Below are 16,648 nucleotides of genomic sequence, written 5' to 3'. Positions count from 1 at the left end.
TAATAAACAAAATAAGAATATAGTTGAAAAAATAATTATAAGAATTATTCAATACTCTATATTTTAGACCAAGTAAATTTTTTGAAGATATTTTATATTGTGGTTGACATCAAGCCAAAAATAATGATAAAAGAAGAAAAGATTTTTATTGGCCTGGGTGGATTTTACTGTAGATTCCACTGGCTTTTGCTTTTTTTTCAAAACACCAATATTCAACTGGACATCAGCAATGGAACCAGCTAAGATTCGATTGGGTCACAGATAATTCGGAATTGAAACGAGAATATATATGTGTTCGATATGTAAAAGCAAAAGGCAGCAAAGGTGACATTGAACCACCATAGAGGCATAGACTCGCATGAACATAGACAGGCCAATTCTACGCTTCCATTATCAATACGAATCTGATCTCTACAATACTGTACGTCTACACGTGGACTAGGCAAAATTCCTTTTCCCGCTTGCATTACTTTAGTTCTTGTTTTATTTTTTTTTTTTGGATTAACTCCCGTGTGAAAGATATATATATATATATATATAACGTTATGGGCATTCAGTTGGGGGGGACCATTTTCATTATAGTTCAAAGTAATTGCATGGTTACCATATGTTGATGTCTGTATAAATAGTTGGTAAAAGCTCATGCATTATCCTCAGAATAATATATATGATAATATCAGCCGCAAAAGCCCTGATTACATCTCCCTCAGCACATAAGGGAAAAGGAAAAGAGTTTTGTTTGTATGTCATATGAGCAAGTGGTGTGGAGATGAACGATGTTACCATTAACTAAACAAGTCCTCTTTTCCGCTAACCCTTTTAAGGCTTGTTCAATATTTTCCCACTACAGAAGTTTAGGGTTTGAAAAAGAGCAAGTTATAGAGAGAGGATTTTTTTGTTGGTTAACCAAAAGGTGAATAAATGACTACGTTGATTCATGTGATATGGATCTAAATTGGAAGCCAACCCATATGCGCGCAAAAGGACAGTATTGTGTTGACTAACGAGAATTCCATACCCGAAAACCGATTAAAGATCCACCGTTTACATTAATCATGACAAATTTGGGAGAAATTAGCAATTAGCGTGGAGGATTACACTAGAAATGAAGAATTTGGTAAGCCCCCAGGCAGAATCGGACAGCTGGGAGAGTTTGTGAGAGCCCAAAAAGAAAAGAAAGGTGGGGAGTCCAACCTGTGATGAGTGCTCAATGGTGGAAGCGCAAAGCAAAGATGCCCACTCACTCACTCTCCTTTCCAAAAGTTATTTATTTTATCTACACAAAATTCTGATCTGCGATCATACCTTTTTTATTCTCTACCCCCACAAGTTCCTTGGCACTTGTCATATAATCTGTGGAAACCCCGAAATTCCTTCGCTTTATTCTCGATAGCATCATCATGCTTTTGCTTCATATTAATCTAATCAGTTTAAACACCACAATGCCAGTCTCTGTAAACTGAACACCCATGAATTGGATGCAAACCAGAAGATCTACGGAGGCCGCATGGCAAAACAAGTAGAATAAATGATGTAGGATTCCTCTCCTGCCCAATCAGCCCATAACTTGATGAGCACTTCGGCCCAATGCAAACTTCGGCCTGTCCAGAGTTTTTCTTTACTGGTACAACCGCTCCAGAGTCCAAGTCACCTTCAATAATTTCTTTTACTCACTTCGAAGGGGGCAAAAAAAAAAAAACAGTCAAAGTTTGACCGACAAGGAATCAAAACATTATTAGTTGCGGGCTCTTCTTTCTCTGCCTCATTGACTGGAATAGAATTGCGATACGACTATTCCCAGGAACCACAAAGGATGCAATGGGCGGGAACAATTCGATCAAGGTTGAGACTAAAAGAGGCATTCATAATATGTAATCAAATAAGCGGAATACTATTGCAGATTTGAGGAAACATTTACTTCACACGTGTTCTTGGACAGTTATCTTCGTCCTTGCCCAGTCACAAGTCATCCCATTAGTGTCTGGATTGGCTAAAATTCTTCTAAACTGATAGATAAAAGCTGAGTTTGTTAATTACCAATTAAACACAATATGTACTACCCCAATTGAAAGCTCGTTTTGTAATGTAACAAGCCTCCTTACAGCTTCTCCCGAAGAGAGGAGTCAAACAAGGGGATGCTAACCTAATTCCTCTATTGGAAACTGCTTCTTCTTATTGCAAGTCACACATGCATACATAATCTCTAGCTAAATAATTCACAAGAGTTCCTTCTTAGTACTGCCTGCAAAATTTGCATTTGCATTTCTGTCAAGTAGGGAGGTGATTTCTCTGGTAATCCAAAACAGAAGACTCTCAAGTGTTTCATTTGAGCTTAGGTGTGTGAGTATCCTGCATTACCTTTTCAGAGCCGTCTTTGCTAATGAGAATTCCAACCAATTTACAAGGTTCAGCATCCTCAAGCATTTGAACCACACTTCTCATGGTAGGCCTCAAAGCTGGAAGCCTTGTAGTGCACAGAATCGCTATTCTCAACATCTTCACAGCTTCTTCTTTATACATATCTGGTATTTCACAGTCCACCACGCTCATTATGCTCTCTTGGCTCTGCATCTTGCTGCACACCCAGCTCACTATGTCCTTGTTTTCCCCGTACTCTGCTTCTATTGGCTTTTTCCCCGTTATTAGCTCCATCAATACCACTCCAAAGCTGTACACGTCACTTTTCTCGTTCACTTTATATGTGTATGCATATTCTGCATCGGACATTTAAACATCAAATTTAAAAACAGAAACGTGATAACGAGCTCGAATATGAAAATGATGGATGGGGACTTACCGGGAGCAATATATCCATGTGTTCCTGCAATGACTTGCGTGGAATCCTGGCCAATATTGGGCTGAACAATCTTGGCAAGTCCAAAATCAGCAATCCTGGGCTTCATAAACTCATCCAATAAAATGTTACTAGATTTAACGTCCCTGTGAATCACTGGCCTTACACACCCATGATGCAAGTACTCTAATCCCTTGGCAGCTCCAACTGCAATTTCATACCTTTTTTCCCAGTCCAGTTCCATCTTCCCACTTGTGTGAAGCCGATCCCATAAGCTTCCATTTGGAAGATATTCATAAACCAGCAAGCTAGAATCCTCGCTTGTAATGCTACAGTAAAGCTTCACGACGTTCACATGTCTTATGGAGCTCAGCGTCTGCACCTCTGCATCGAATTCCTTGGACTTGGACTTGCCGTCTAGCTTCACGATCATCGGAGTACTAGTCCGGCTCTTCCTCCAGCCAGCGGAATCCATATTCCATATGTGCTTAACGGCGAGTTCTTTACCGTTTGAGAGTAGGACTCTGTACACGTTTCCTGATCCTCCTTTCCCTATTAGATTCTCTTGCTTAATGGAATCTAGAATCTCATCCTCGGTGAAACTCAGCACGTGGAAGGATTTCAGGTCCCAGGATTCTTCCTTCAAAGAGCGTTCTCGATATTCCTCCCTCTTATTCAGCTTCATGTAAAGAGCCAAACAAGCGAGAAGCATGATCAAGGCTATTGTGAAGCAAATGATGAGTGTACGGACGTTTCTGGGTATGCTTGAATGAGGAGAGCAAGGCCTGAAAGTGTTGATGCCGTCGAGAGTGCAGAGACCTGGGTTTCCATCAAGACTACCATTGAAAGCTTGAATGGATAGAGATTGTGGGATTGGACCTGTTAATCGGTTGTTCGATAGATCAAAAAGACTCAACCGGAGGAGTGTGAAACTCGCCGGGATCTCACCGGAGAGTTCGTTCTGGGACAAATTCAACGCATTAAGAGCTGGTAAATGACCCAAAGATGAAGGGATATTTCCAGAGAGTGAATTCTTCGCCAGTTCGATATCACTAAGATAAGTGCATGACCCCAATGAGTCGGGTATAGACCCGGATAATCTGTTGCTCTGTAAATGAAGACTGCTCAAACTTTTCAACTTCCCAATACCCGATGGAATTTTCCCGGAAAATTGATTCTCACTCAGATCAATCGTCACCATGGACGTTGCTTCCGAAATTTCTTTCGGAATCTCACCGGACAAGCGGTTCTTCCTAGCATGTAGAGTGGCAAGGGCCTTCGCGTTCTTGATATCTGACGTAATCGAACCTTCCAACCGATTCAGTTCAACATCGATTATCTCCGCGTTCGGCAATCCCCATATTCCAGAAGGAACCGTCCCCGAAAGCAAGTTATCGTTGACTCTGAATCGAATCATTGTCGTGCACTTCTCATAAGTAACTGGTATTTCCCCGGAGAGCTTGTTCTGAAGCACGAGTAGTTCCCGCATCTTTCCCTTGCCGCACATATCAGGCGGAATAGGACCCGTCAACATGTTCTCCGACACGTCGATGAAATCAAACTCTGCCCAAGAGCCGAGTTTCTGAGGAATGGACCCCTTCAAGTAGTTAGTGTACAAAGAGAGATTCACGAGTTCTTTAAATTCACCGAACTCGGGCGGAATTACCCCTGTTAACTTGTTTTCAAATAGTTGCAGGCTGACTAGATTCGTCAAGAACCTCAACTCGGAAAGATCGCCTTCAAGCTGATTCATGGACCCGTCCAATTTCACAAGGCTCGTGAGATTTCTGAAGCCGATTGGAAATTTTCCGGTTATTAAGTTGTTGTAGAACTCGAACTGCCATAGCTTCCGAAGATTCCCAATCTCCGACGGAATCTCACCGGATATAAAATTATCGGAAAATTCTAAATTTACAAGCTCAGTGAGATTACCTATTCCCGCCGGTATTTCCCCTTCGAGGCTACAATTCGATAGATAGAGCCACTGGAGGTTTGTAAGATGTACCACTTCAGTTGGAAAAGGTGTACGTTGAAAAGGGTTATCTCCAACGCTTAACCGCACAAGACGCGTCATGTTCAGCAGAGACTTCCATGGGAAAGTTCCGGAAAATCCGCTTTGGTTCAAGAACAGATATTGCAAGCGGTTAAGCGGAGATACATCGGGAAACGGGCCGGAGAAGTCGTTGTTTCCCAAGTCTAAGTACACTAGGTTGACACAGTTTCTCAAATCCTCTGCAACTTTGCCCTGCAAGGAGTTGAAACCGAACGAGAGCTTCTGGAGAGAAGGGAGCTGGCAAATGGAGTCAAAAGGCAGAATCCCGGAAAGGTTCTTAGAGGAAAGGTCGATTTCCGTCACGGAACCGTCGGAGTTGCAGGTAATGCCGTGGAAATGGCAGGTGGGGTTGGTGGAATTCCAGGAGTCAAAGACGGGGGAGTTTGACTCATGGAGTGCGGATTTCAAGGGGAGAAGAAGTTGACGGTCGTCGGATTGAACACCGGAGAGGAAGGAGACGAGAAAGAAGAGATAGGAGAGAGGGAGGAACATGTTGGATGAAGGAGCACGCAAGGAAGGAGACATTGTGAAACTGGACGCAACAGAAGAAGCGGCGCTCCAGCAAACAGTGATATACCCTTGAATTTGTATTTTCGTTACAACGGTCGGTCCCTTTCTCCCTCCATTTCTTTTCTTTTCTTTTTTTCTTTTTAAAATATATTTCACATGAAGCATTGTGGGGGTTAATGCTACTTTTCCTAAAGCACTCTCGCTCACAAGCCAAACTAGTATCACTGAGTTGATGCGGTGTTCCAATGAGGTAGCTTCCTTGCTGGGAGAAAACATCAGCGAGGCCGAGAGTGGTGTTAAGACTTAAAAAATACATGGTTTTGTATTGACTCGGAGTTTCAGATAATGATTACCGCCTTAAGTAGAGTGACCCCGTTTGAGCCTTTGGATAGAAAGTTCTTCGTAACAGTTTGTGAACACGTCATTAATGTCTAGCTAGCCATGTTGTTAGAGTTGAAAACAAGGGTGAGGGTGTTAACTGTGTCAACCTTTGCAGAATTTTGTTTCCAATGTTGTTGACGTGATTGAAGAGCGAGCCCTTTTTCTCGTGGTTTAATTTGAAAAGCAGTAGAAATAGCAAGCAAGCATGATCGAATCTGAAAGACGAACTCTGCGCTTTTGTTTTCTATTTTTTTTTATTTTAAATGGCGTGAAGGAGAGAGTTAATAAGGAACTGTAAAGATCGTGGTTATGTTTATTTAAGAAATACCTATTTTAAATGTAATGATTTTTATTTTTGATTGCTGGGGTGAGAACGGGGGAGAAGAGGCGGTGTGAAGCACGGAAGAGGCGAGCCGCCGAGGTTGACTGGTGAGATCTGGCGCGAACGCATGATAAAAGGACAAGACATTACGTGGAAAATGTCACTAGCTGACGAAAAATTGATTGCCACTCCTCCTTTCATGCTTTAATATGCTTGCGCGTCGGATGCCGCAGATTAATTGAATCTTCACATGTCATTATATACCCACTTAAAATCTCATCAAGTCAACAAACATGATGTTGAGTCGCGTCTGTTTGACACCATCCTGATTCGTGGATCATTATTAAAATGATCAGACAAATGTGTTGCTTAGAATTATAGTGTACGGAGAACGTCTTGTGCGCAGATGCGAGGGGAGAAAAAAGTCATCCAATTAAAGTGAGCGAGTTAGTATGACATCTGGGTGCGTGCGTCGGGAACATTATGGAATGCTTAACCATCTCTCCCTTTTATATGTGAGCGTGTATTCAACAGAAAAGAAACATATAATGTGTCCCAAAACAACGAAACATATATACTAGGGCATTTTTTTAGTTCATGCATTAAGTTTAAGAAATGAGCGATGAAAAAGGAGGAGGATGTCCAGAGTTGCTCGTTACTTGTTTGAATGCAGATCTGTTTTCACTATTCAAACAAGCTGGGTAGCTCAAAATATTAGAATTAACAGTGCGGTGACGAGGATTTTTTTCCCTAATTTTGTTGACCGTGAGGTGACAAAGAGATGATATCCTCCACAATATTCATTATATTACGGTAACGCGGGCAAAACAACGCAAGATATCAAATAATTGTACCTGTTGGCAGAGAAAAATGTACATTGTACCTTAATTTGACAAAATTGCATCTTCCCAGCTGGCCCCAACAAACCCCGACCCACGCATGTTCTCCCAAAGCTTCATTTACTGGGATTTTTTTTTTTTTATAAATAAGACTTAATGGGATTTGTGATGTTACGTCGCGGATTTGATATTTTGTTGTGTCTTCCCAGTTCATTCAAATTAATCGCAGTTGAAAATACGGTATTTTTCAAACAATCTTCAATCCAAAGTAATGTATTCCTATATTTAACAGACATTTAATACTCTTTTTAACTCTAGACGATGTATTTTCGAGGATCACGGTTCTTATGCTGTTCTTTCATTCTTTCGCGTGTCTTTTTTTCTGAAAGAACAAAAATAAAGAAAATATTCGGTCAATCTTGCGTCGGTGACCCAAACACCTGTTGCATGCAAGGGGCGCGGGCAAGTTTTTCCACTCCTGTCTTGACCACAAAACCCGGATTGTGATCATTAGCTAGCCAGCTATAATGCATTATTCTATAATAAATATACATATAACTTACATTTTTTTTATATTTTTAGACATCGCTCCCTATATTAAGAAAATTTTTAAAATTTATTAACTCCATATAAAAATTTAATAAACATAATTTTGTTCTAATTAAATATACATATACTTTAGTTTTAATAGCATATTCTCCTCCACCAGTATTTTCATTCCAGTAAAAGAAAAAATTTGTGATAAGAAATAATATGATTTATAAAGAAAATAAAAATAAATCATTTTCTCACCACTTTATAAGACGGGAGAGGCATTTTAAAAATCATATTAATAGTTTTAGAGTAACTGTATCTCTTTGAGAAAAATAAAGGGCGGGGGATCGTCAATTGCTCTCTTTATCAACGAAATAGAATCAACTGTGGAAAGACACAGAGGACGAGTGCGATCAAATCAAACCAATTTCCGTGAAACTCAGAAACGCAAAAAATAAATAAATAAATAAATTGAAGCTGATATTGAGAACTGAGCCACGTGTTCATTGAATCAGATTCAGTTGGGAACAACGAGATACGTGGGCATTCTTTTTTCTTTCACATCCTATCCCGGCCTCACTTGGCCACTCAAGAACAGGATGAGCATTTGGGTGTCCAATATTTATCTCCCCACCTTCCCCTCACAGAATTGAAGAGAAGAAAAGAGTCGGTAACATGCAACCTTATCTTATTCATGCTTCACCTGGGAAAAAAAGGCACTGAATTAGTCTGAGATGGTGAAGCCAAATGATTGAGCATGCATGATCTATAAAGCGAGAAAAAGGAGAAAGAAGATTAAAAGCCACAAAAGCATGGTATCGTTAATGGGGAGAAAGGATTGGGAAGAGACAAGGGAAATGAGATCACCAGCTCAATTCATACTTTTTTTATTTGGCAAATAAAACAACTTTACGTGTGTATTTTTCTACCCTTTAATTTCATCAATCAATGATGTAATCATTCAACTTTATAACAGTACGTGCTTTTTATGTCTATTTTATTTGCAATTTCGAACTCATCGAGTGTATAAGTTTGGAATTATACAGCTGGGTCTTTACTATTTTTAAAATTACATTTTTAATCACATTCTTTAAATCAGTTTTAAAACAAAATAATCGGAATAAAAAAGGAAGTAAAATGCTGAAAACGGCAAGCCCCCGGGTTTGAGTTCAGACTAGCAATCATTTTTCTGAAACAAATCTGGCCGCCAGAGATTCACGGAAGACGTGCCTTAAAAAATACTAAATAATTGAAGTTATATTAAATAATAAATATTTTAAAAATTTATATTCATATTTTAAAAAATAAAATTATAAAGTATATTTAATTAATTTTAACGATGTGTGTAATTTAATTAACATATACTTTATAAAATAGAAAAGGAAATATATATATATATATATATATATATAAGATTTGACAGCTAATATTGACGTAAAGGATAACAAGGGGGCGGGGCATAAAAAAAGAAAGAAGCAGAGGAGAGGGAAGAAACAAATAATTACGTGCCCCCAGAGGGCAAGACAAAACCAAGCGATGAATATAGATAAATAAATATACAGGAGTCGTTTTCCTGTTCGAACTATTTTTTTTTTTTTTGTGGGTGAAATCCTGTTCTAACTATTATTATATTATATTTTATGTTTTTGATTGTTTATTATACTCTATGTTATTACTTACTATATTTGATATGAATGTATGTGGATGAAAATTTCCAAGATGTTCTAGATAGTCCGCAATTTTAGTCAAACAATCCAACCCATAAACACCCCCCCCCCAAAAAAAAAAAAAGGAACGACCGTGAAAATGGCAATGCCTGCTTAATGAATTGCCACCTTGCTGGTAAATCTCACCTGGTAAAAGTTGGGTCAAAACAGGATCTCCAGCGGATCTAATGTTGGAAGCTTGTTGTTTGGGAGACCGACAATGTCAAAAATAACTATTTTATTTAAAAATAATAATAATAACTGCTGGTATACTACTGGAACGTGACGGCGTGTGACACTCAGCAATTGAGGCAATTTTGCCCTAAGTTACGAAAAAAATAAAATCACTCATTGATCAGTGCTTTTTCCGTCAACCATTAATATTAATTATATATTTTTATTTAAAATTTATTTATTTACTTATATCATGTGTGATTCAACATTAAAAAAAGTGATATGAAGATAAATAAATAATATTCTCACTCATCTCTATTATAAACACTTTCAGCTACTTTATAAAAATCAAGGAATAACAATAAACTTTTTTTTATAATAAAGGAAATAAAATAACACTAACAATTTACTTATTTAATTTGTCTTAAAATAAAAAAAACTTCTAATCTCACCCTGTCAAAAATGGGAAAAGAGATACATAATATACAATAACCTACAAAATTTAATTTATAAAAGAGGTAAAATTAAAAAATAGAAATAATGACCATTCTTCTCCGGCACTCTTCATAAGTTGTTTGCACCAATTTTACTAATATCAATATAAAAAATATAAAAAATAAAAGTACATAAAATTTTAAATATATTTTTATATAATAAATTAAAAAAGTGATGTCATATTATTTTTTCGCTATCGTGAATGATAATTTTAAAAATATTTTTTAAATATTATATAAAAAATTACATCATAACTTTTAAATGAGACCAAATATATTTTTTAAAAATGTAATTTATAAATGAGATTGAAAAAAATACTTTATTTGAAGCACTAAATAATCCTTTTATAAAGTGTGTCTTGATACATCAGGTTTTTTTAAATAATTTTCTTTTAGATCTTAAAATTTGTTCCCACAGCCTTGCAAACCAGACTCGGCTTTGCTCCTTTGACCTCCGGTGCCTCTGCAACTCCGCTGCATTTTAAAGAAAATTTGGATTCAAATTTAATATTTTAATTTTAATTTATATTTATTAAAATAAAAAATTTAAATTTTTTTTGAACAAGTCTGATTACTGACCTGAATAGTTCAATTTTAATATTAATGGTTCAAATTTAATGTTAAAATAGTTATTATCAATTGACTATTTAAATATATAGTGTAGATTTAATATTATAACTTTCTATAACTTTTTAACATTAAATTCAAACCATCTATATTAAATATAAATTGTTTAAATTGGTGATCATATTTATTATTTTTTTTATAAATTTAAATCATCCATATTAAATTCTAAATTGTTCAAACTCTGATGAGATTTATTAAATTTTTTTATATGAATCATTCATATTAAAGCTGAACTATTTAAACTAGGGATCATATTTAAATATAGATCATCAATAAATTAGGGTCATCCACACAAATTTATTATTTAATAAATACAAAATAAAATAAAAATATTAAATCTACAGTCTAAATTTTCTCTAAAATACAGCAGAGCCGCGGAGGAGCGAAGCAGAGTCCCTTTAAACCTCGTGTACTTGCCTTAAATTTTATGAATATGATGGGTTGTGTCCGCGTGTGTGATAAAAATATACTATATATATATATCATATTGTTCTCTTATATTGCTATTCATTAGAATGATCCGCTTTTGCGTTTCTTTTGTCTCCTTTACTTCATTGGTCCTTTATCATCTCCCCCTCTTTCGTATTTGAAGAAAAGTTATTGTCCGGTAAAGACCCCTTGTCACCAAACAGCTCGTCCATTGGTCCATTGGTCAGATTGTCACCAAACCAGCGACTCTTGCTATTCTTCCTCGTCTTCTTTGGTGTTTTCACGACTCACGAGAAGAAACCACAAACAAGAGGCCCAAACACGGTGCAATAAGCCAATAACCGACCCACCAAGCCACGAAAAACTCGAGATCAGGCCCAATTTTACTTCGGAGTGATTCCTGCTGGTGCTAAATGCCATAGCTTTTTTCTTTCGGCTCCAGCCTTGGTAGGCTTTACCCTCTTTCCGCTCGTTGCATGTATTATTACATGCCAATGATAGTTTCGATTTTTTGTTTAAAAGAAAAACACTCAGCAATTAAATTTGGTACTCTATGACAGATATCATTTCAACCGACCCAAATCATATTTTTTTTCTTGGAGTTGAGATCTTGATCGTGATCGAATATGAGGAAAGTTTGGAATACAAATCCTAATTGCTACTCACCGATTAGGCTGTCTTCTTCCTCTTCTTTTTGCCACCAGTATCTCGTCGTTGGGTGTGTTTGGATGTTAATTTGAAGGTGAACTCAATTTTTATTGAATACTTACTCGACAATTTTTGTTCCTTGAATCTCAGCGCAAGTAGAATATTGTTTTTTTTTTTTTGTGAAATGGGTTTTTTAAGTTAATAAAGTCATGTTTGGTACATTAGATTGTTGTTCAAGAAAAATTGAATTGGAATCGAGAATCGTGCTTTCACTTTTATGATATGTATGAATCTAAATTTTTTTATATTCTGCCAAAATATCTACAACCAATTCATCATCGGCAACCTTTACGTCAAAGATCTACCTCCAATCTTCGATTCTACTCTCCATCGTCCTCAATCTTGTTGGATTCTAATAATGTCATTTTCATTTTTTTAAGTTTTGATTTATTATGGATTTTTTCTTTGCTCTATGATTGATTGTTTATACTGTTCTTGCTCTTGCCTTGTTGTCCATCAGGGTTCTTGTTTTGATTTGGTGGACATGGTTTGTTGTCGTCAGCAACTTGGCCGTGGAGCAGTGAAGGAGAGGGATGGAGGAGAGCTCATCGCACTTTTGTTACGATGTATCTTTCCTATTTTAGACACACACACATATATATATATATTTAATAAAATTATTTTAAAATTTTATCTCCATATCAAACACACTTTTATAAATCAATTATATTTAAATTTTGATTCTATTAAAAATTCACCTAAATTTATTCACTTTATTTTCTACAAGTAATATTTAAACATGCACAGTGTGACGCTTGTTCGTGAACATGTGAGGTCAGCATCAAAGTTGTTTTTTTTTTTTTTTGTAATAAAGAGGGCAAGCCCAAAAGTCTAGAAAATTACAAAGAAGGGGATTGAGATCCTAACACGTCAAAGGAAATTAAACTCCTAACAAAATTAGGAGCTACTTCGAAAAGAAAAGAACAAGATAATGCTTCTTTAGCGAGCTTGTCTGGAACTTTAGGTCAGCATCAAACTTTGAATGATGTTCTCAAGCAGCAGAAGCCCGTTGTATAAAGAAAGCAAATTATATAAAAGGCCCAATTATACAGAGCCTTGCTACTTGTTCCTGGGAACTCCATTAGCCTCACTCCAACAAAAACAAAAACAAAAACAAAAACAAAAACAAAAAGTCGCCTTATTCGAGTCCAAGAGCCAGGCTCTACCTTCCAGGCAACCAATAGGCTCTCCAGAGGACCAAGTTTCATTTACTTAATATAATCATCATCGAAAGCGTTCTTTCTAACAAGTCAACCTTGAAGGAGACTCGCCCACATCATCAACGAAAATCTTTATATTTATTTTTAAGAAGCAAACATGTGCGATGCGTAACAAAATGGATCAATGATTACTTCATATTTATAGCTGCGTTGCTCCTCCTCCTCTTCTTTTTTGTTTTTTGTTTAATGGGGGAGGGGACAAAACTGTAGACCGGTAAAGAAACACCGACCGGTTCGGTTTCCAAGCCTAGTCAAGGAAACTCGTTAAGAGGCGAAAATGTGAGTATTTGAGACGCGATAGAAAGCTCAACTGATCCTCACTGGCTGGACGGCTTTGGATCCTCACTGTGACGGTGCTGGCCTCTCAAGATGCACGCAGATAGGTACCCGGACAGGCCAGAAGTATCAGGACTGGGAAGAAGCCTGACCCTCCCTGAATCGCGAGTCCAGCCGCGTTCCCAAACTCCTTACGCGGAGCTGAAACTGAGCCGCCGCCGCCAGAAACTGCACCGCCTGCGAAGGTCTCAGAATTTCGAACACCTTACTCGCCGTCGACACTCGCAGCTCGTCGGCTCTCTCCAACACCCCCATCATTGCATTCTTCAGCACTTCCAGCGCGGAGTCCAGCTCATCAATTTCGCCATCGACCAGGCTCCCTACTCGCCTCGCCAATTGCAGCATCGACGGCCCTCCAAGGATCTCTTGAACACTCGCCATTGCGCCCGTCACGACCCTCTCTTCCCTCCTGGTATCGTCCCTGACTCGCTCCAGCGTCACCTTCTGCTCCGGCGATAAATCATCGACGGCGCCGTCCACCAGATGGAACACCAGAGAAGGCTTGTAGTCCGCAATCCAGAGGAGAGCCCGCTCGTAAGAAGACAACCAGGTCGGGGAAAAGACGAGGAAGACATCGGCGTCGGCGAGTCTGGATTTCTCCTGGAAGTATTGGTGGTAGTGAGAGAGGACTTATTGGATCAGGGCATTCTGTCGCTGCATTTTGAGGGGAGAGTCGGGAGTGAGGGAGAGAGTGAGAAGCTGGTCGAGGAAGCCCTGTTGGCGCGAAAGCCATCCGTGGAAGAAGCTCTGAAACGAGCCCAGCACATTCTGGTGGTATGACCTGTCCGCCATTGTTAATGGTTATTATAGCGCCTGCTCTGGCTGGGGGAACCAGAGGGCTGAATGGCGTTCTATTTATATGGCTTCTCCGTCGAATTGTTAGATGTTATAAAAAAAAAATATAAAATAAAAATGAAAGATCGTCTTTCTTAAGGCATAAGGATTTTGATCGAAACGGGGATGGAATAGTTTTCGAAGTTTGGATAATAAATTTGAAATCCGGCCCCCCCCCCCCCAAAAAAAAAAGAAGAAGAAGATATAATAAATTTGAAAAGGCACCTGGAGAAAGGAGGAGATGTCACAGGTTGCGTTGATGTCATGGCGGTGGGGGGAATTCCGCGTCCCGCCCCCGCCGTGGAATCCCGAATCACACCACCCAGGAGCCTGTCCTGTGATGCGAGTCAATGTTCCTTGCGCACGTGTCCATTCCTTTTATTTTAATCCTGATGCTTCTGCTTTTATCCCCCCCCCCCCCAATTTTTTGTATTCCCTTTGACCGACATACTCAAGCTAAACTAGCCTAAATTTTTGCACTCTAGGCGGCGAGATGGATCAAGAGAAGTATCGATAGGGTGAATAAAACTAGTTGCTGGTGCCTTTTCAGGTATATACAGTATAGCATTTTTAAAAGAAGAGAAAAATAATTAATGGATCGTGTTATTTATAACTTGTGAATGATATGATTTATTGAAATGTTTATATTATGTTTTGGATTTTAAAATAAAAAAATGAAGTAAAAAATGAGATAGTTATATATATATATATATATATTTTAAAGGGAGGGAGTCTGTAGAAAGCACTCCCAGACACAAAGCAATGATGATAAAACGATGTTTCCAGAGGAGGGTGTGAATGGAGGATTACAATACAAGCAACAGTCGACAAGAGAGATGCAGCGCTAAAGAGGTATAAAATGAGGGACTTAACTGTGGTTGGAAGTGGAGAGTGGAGGCACGAAGATGAAAGAGTGATTGAAGAGCGAGTGAGTTGGCTATCCAGAGAGTGATGAGTGGGGATTTATGTTATGAGGGGGGCTTTATGTTGCTCATGGCATGTAGCCTGCCTCATCTGCCGCCATATTCTTTCCCACACCAGAATTGAGCACTCGCCACTGGGTCGGTCATGTCTTTGGGCCTTTCCCTTTCTCTTTACGCTCCTTATTGGACCCAAAAACGCTTAGCTGGCCTTCCCTCTGTCTGATTTTCTTCAGGCCTGGGGTCATATGAGTCGGGAGAATTTCACTCAACGACCCTCAAGCAACATAGTTACATCCAGAGCCCAAAAGAATATGAAATTTCACAGCAGGACCAGAACCTAACTCAGATTAAACTTTACTGTTTAATTGATCAAATACCCTTATGTTATGTTTGAATATATATGAATTTGAATTTTGATCAATTTTTTTTTTGTTTGGACACTTGAAAATTTATGAATTTTAATTTGAAATATATAGATTTTAAATCTAAAGCCCAAATCAAAATTCACTAATTCAAACACTGCCTAGATTTATTTAAGAAAAAAATCATCCCGCGCCACCGGTGGCCGGATCACTCCTCGTCTCTAAAAAAATAAAAGAAAGAAAACAAGGACGAGGATGCATGCATTTTTGGTTAGTGGTGGGATATGTTTTATTTTAAGCCTGAATTGGAAACAATAAGCACGTGGCTTTTGCGGTGACAAGGACGCGAGGAATGAAAGTAAAAGTTGAGATTTAGAAACCAAAGAGCCCAGATTTTTAAGGAAAAAAAATCATGCCCCCCTTTCAGTGAATAGTGGAACGCAATGATCGAGTGAGGCAGGACAAAATAAGTGATCAAACAAATGAGGTGGTCATTGACATCGACTGCTTTGGCCGAACGCGCTTGTATCGCGTTTTTACCAAAAAGCATACTCGTCCATGCTCCGTGTCCATGTATCGATATCTCCCATACAATGTTATTTTAACGTTCTGACTTATCTATTAAATTCATATAATATATATGGGGCACACGTACGTACTCATCAATAATACTGATTACTGTGCCTTCGTTTTGCATAGGCTCAGCATTTCAGAGCATCTTTTTAATTTTGTTTTACCGAGCCCTTATATCCATACTTCATCAGCTTTCAACAACTGCAATACTATCGCTGTATCAGTGCGCGTCACATGATGCTAGTTAGTTTCGGTCATGGTCACGTGATACTTGGTGAGGACGAGGTCGGAAGTAGGCATCAATCTACTTGAAGTAGTACTAATGACAGCTGGATTGATTGTTCCGGACTTGCCGTTTTGACATCGTGCGAGCCTGTGAGTTCACCACCTTACCTACCCACCATAACCTTGTCCACAGGTCCAGCATTTTTCTTTAAATATATCTATAATTGTAATTTAAAACAAAACAGCGATTAAACTTTGATGGAATAACGATTCACCAGTTTTTACGAAATTTTCTGGAATTGTCTAACGTTGACTGATCACCACGCTCATGTGAAACGTGACAATTCGTAACATATCTCACCTCATGGAATAATTGCAATTATGTTTAGGAAATTCCCTGAATCACTACCGGCATTATCATGCTCGTCATTGGATGCGATTAGTAAGCAACGATGACTGTTTAATAGTAGTACCGCATCTGTCCCAAAATACAAGCAACTCTTAATTACTACTAACTCAAACTAATATTCCTTTCATTTTTACAATCACTTTTTATTTATTTTTTTATATAAACAAAATTATTCATTTTAATAAGCATTTACTC

General features: G+C 38.2%; 2 protein-coding genes across 2 annotated transcripts; both read right to left on the bottom strand.

The window, feature by feature from the left end:
* Positions 1-1,870: 1,870 nt before the first annotated feature.
* On the bottom strand, positions 1,871-5,593 carry LOC129294382 (receptor-like protein kinase 7). The gene is made up of 3 exons (XM_054932706.1): positions 2,798-5,593; positions 2,359-2,714; positions 1,871-2,242 (listed from the first exon to the last, which is right to left on the bottom strand). Exons 1-3 carry the CDS (start codon positions 5,520-5,522, stop codon positions 2,204-2,206), a joined length of 3,120 nt encoding a protein of 1,039 aa, XP_054788681.1. The 5' UTR covers positions 5,523-5,593; the 3' UTR covers positions 1,871-2,203.
* Positions 5,594-12,327: 6,734 nt separating this feature from the next.
* Positions 12,328-13,919, bottom strand: LOC129294584 (protein ZW2-like). The gene is made up of 2 exons (XM_054933004.1): positions 13,841-13,919; positions 12,328-13,756 (listed from the first exon to the last, which is right to left on the bottom strand). The coding sequence occupies exons 1-2, from the start codon at positions 13,917-13,919 to the stop codon at positions 13,197-13,199; spliced, it is 639 nt and encodes a 212-aa protein (XP_054788979.1). The 3' UTR covers positions 12,328-13,196.
* Between the last annotated feature and the right edge of the window lie 2,729 nt (positions 13,920-16,648).

Source organism: Prosopis cineraria, unplaced genomic scaffold (genome assembly GCF_029017545.1).
Source record: "Prosopis cineraria cultivar Desert tree isolate PC_DT_omini unplaced genomic scaffold, ASM2901754v1 PC15, whole genome shotgun sequence".
NCBI classification, from domain to species: Eukaryota; Viridiplantae; Streptophyta; class Magnoliopsida; order Fabales; family Fabaceae; genus Prosopis; species Prosopis cineraria.
Note: the sequence above shows the minus strand (reverse complement) of the source record. Positions and strands in the feature narration are given on the sequence as shown.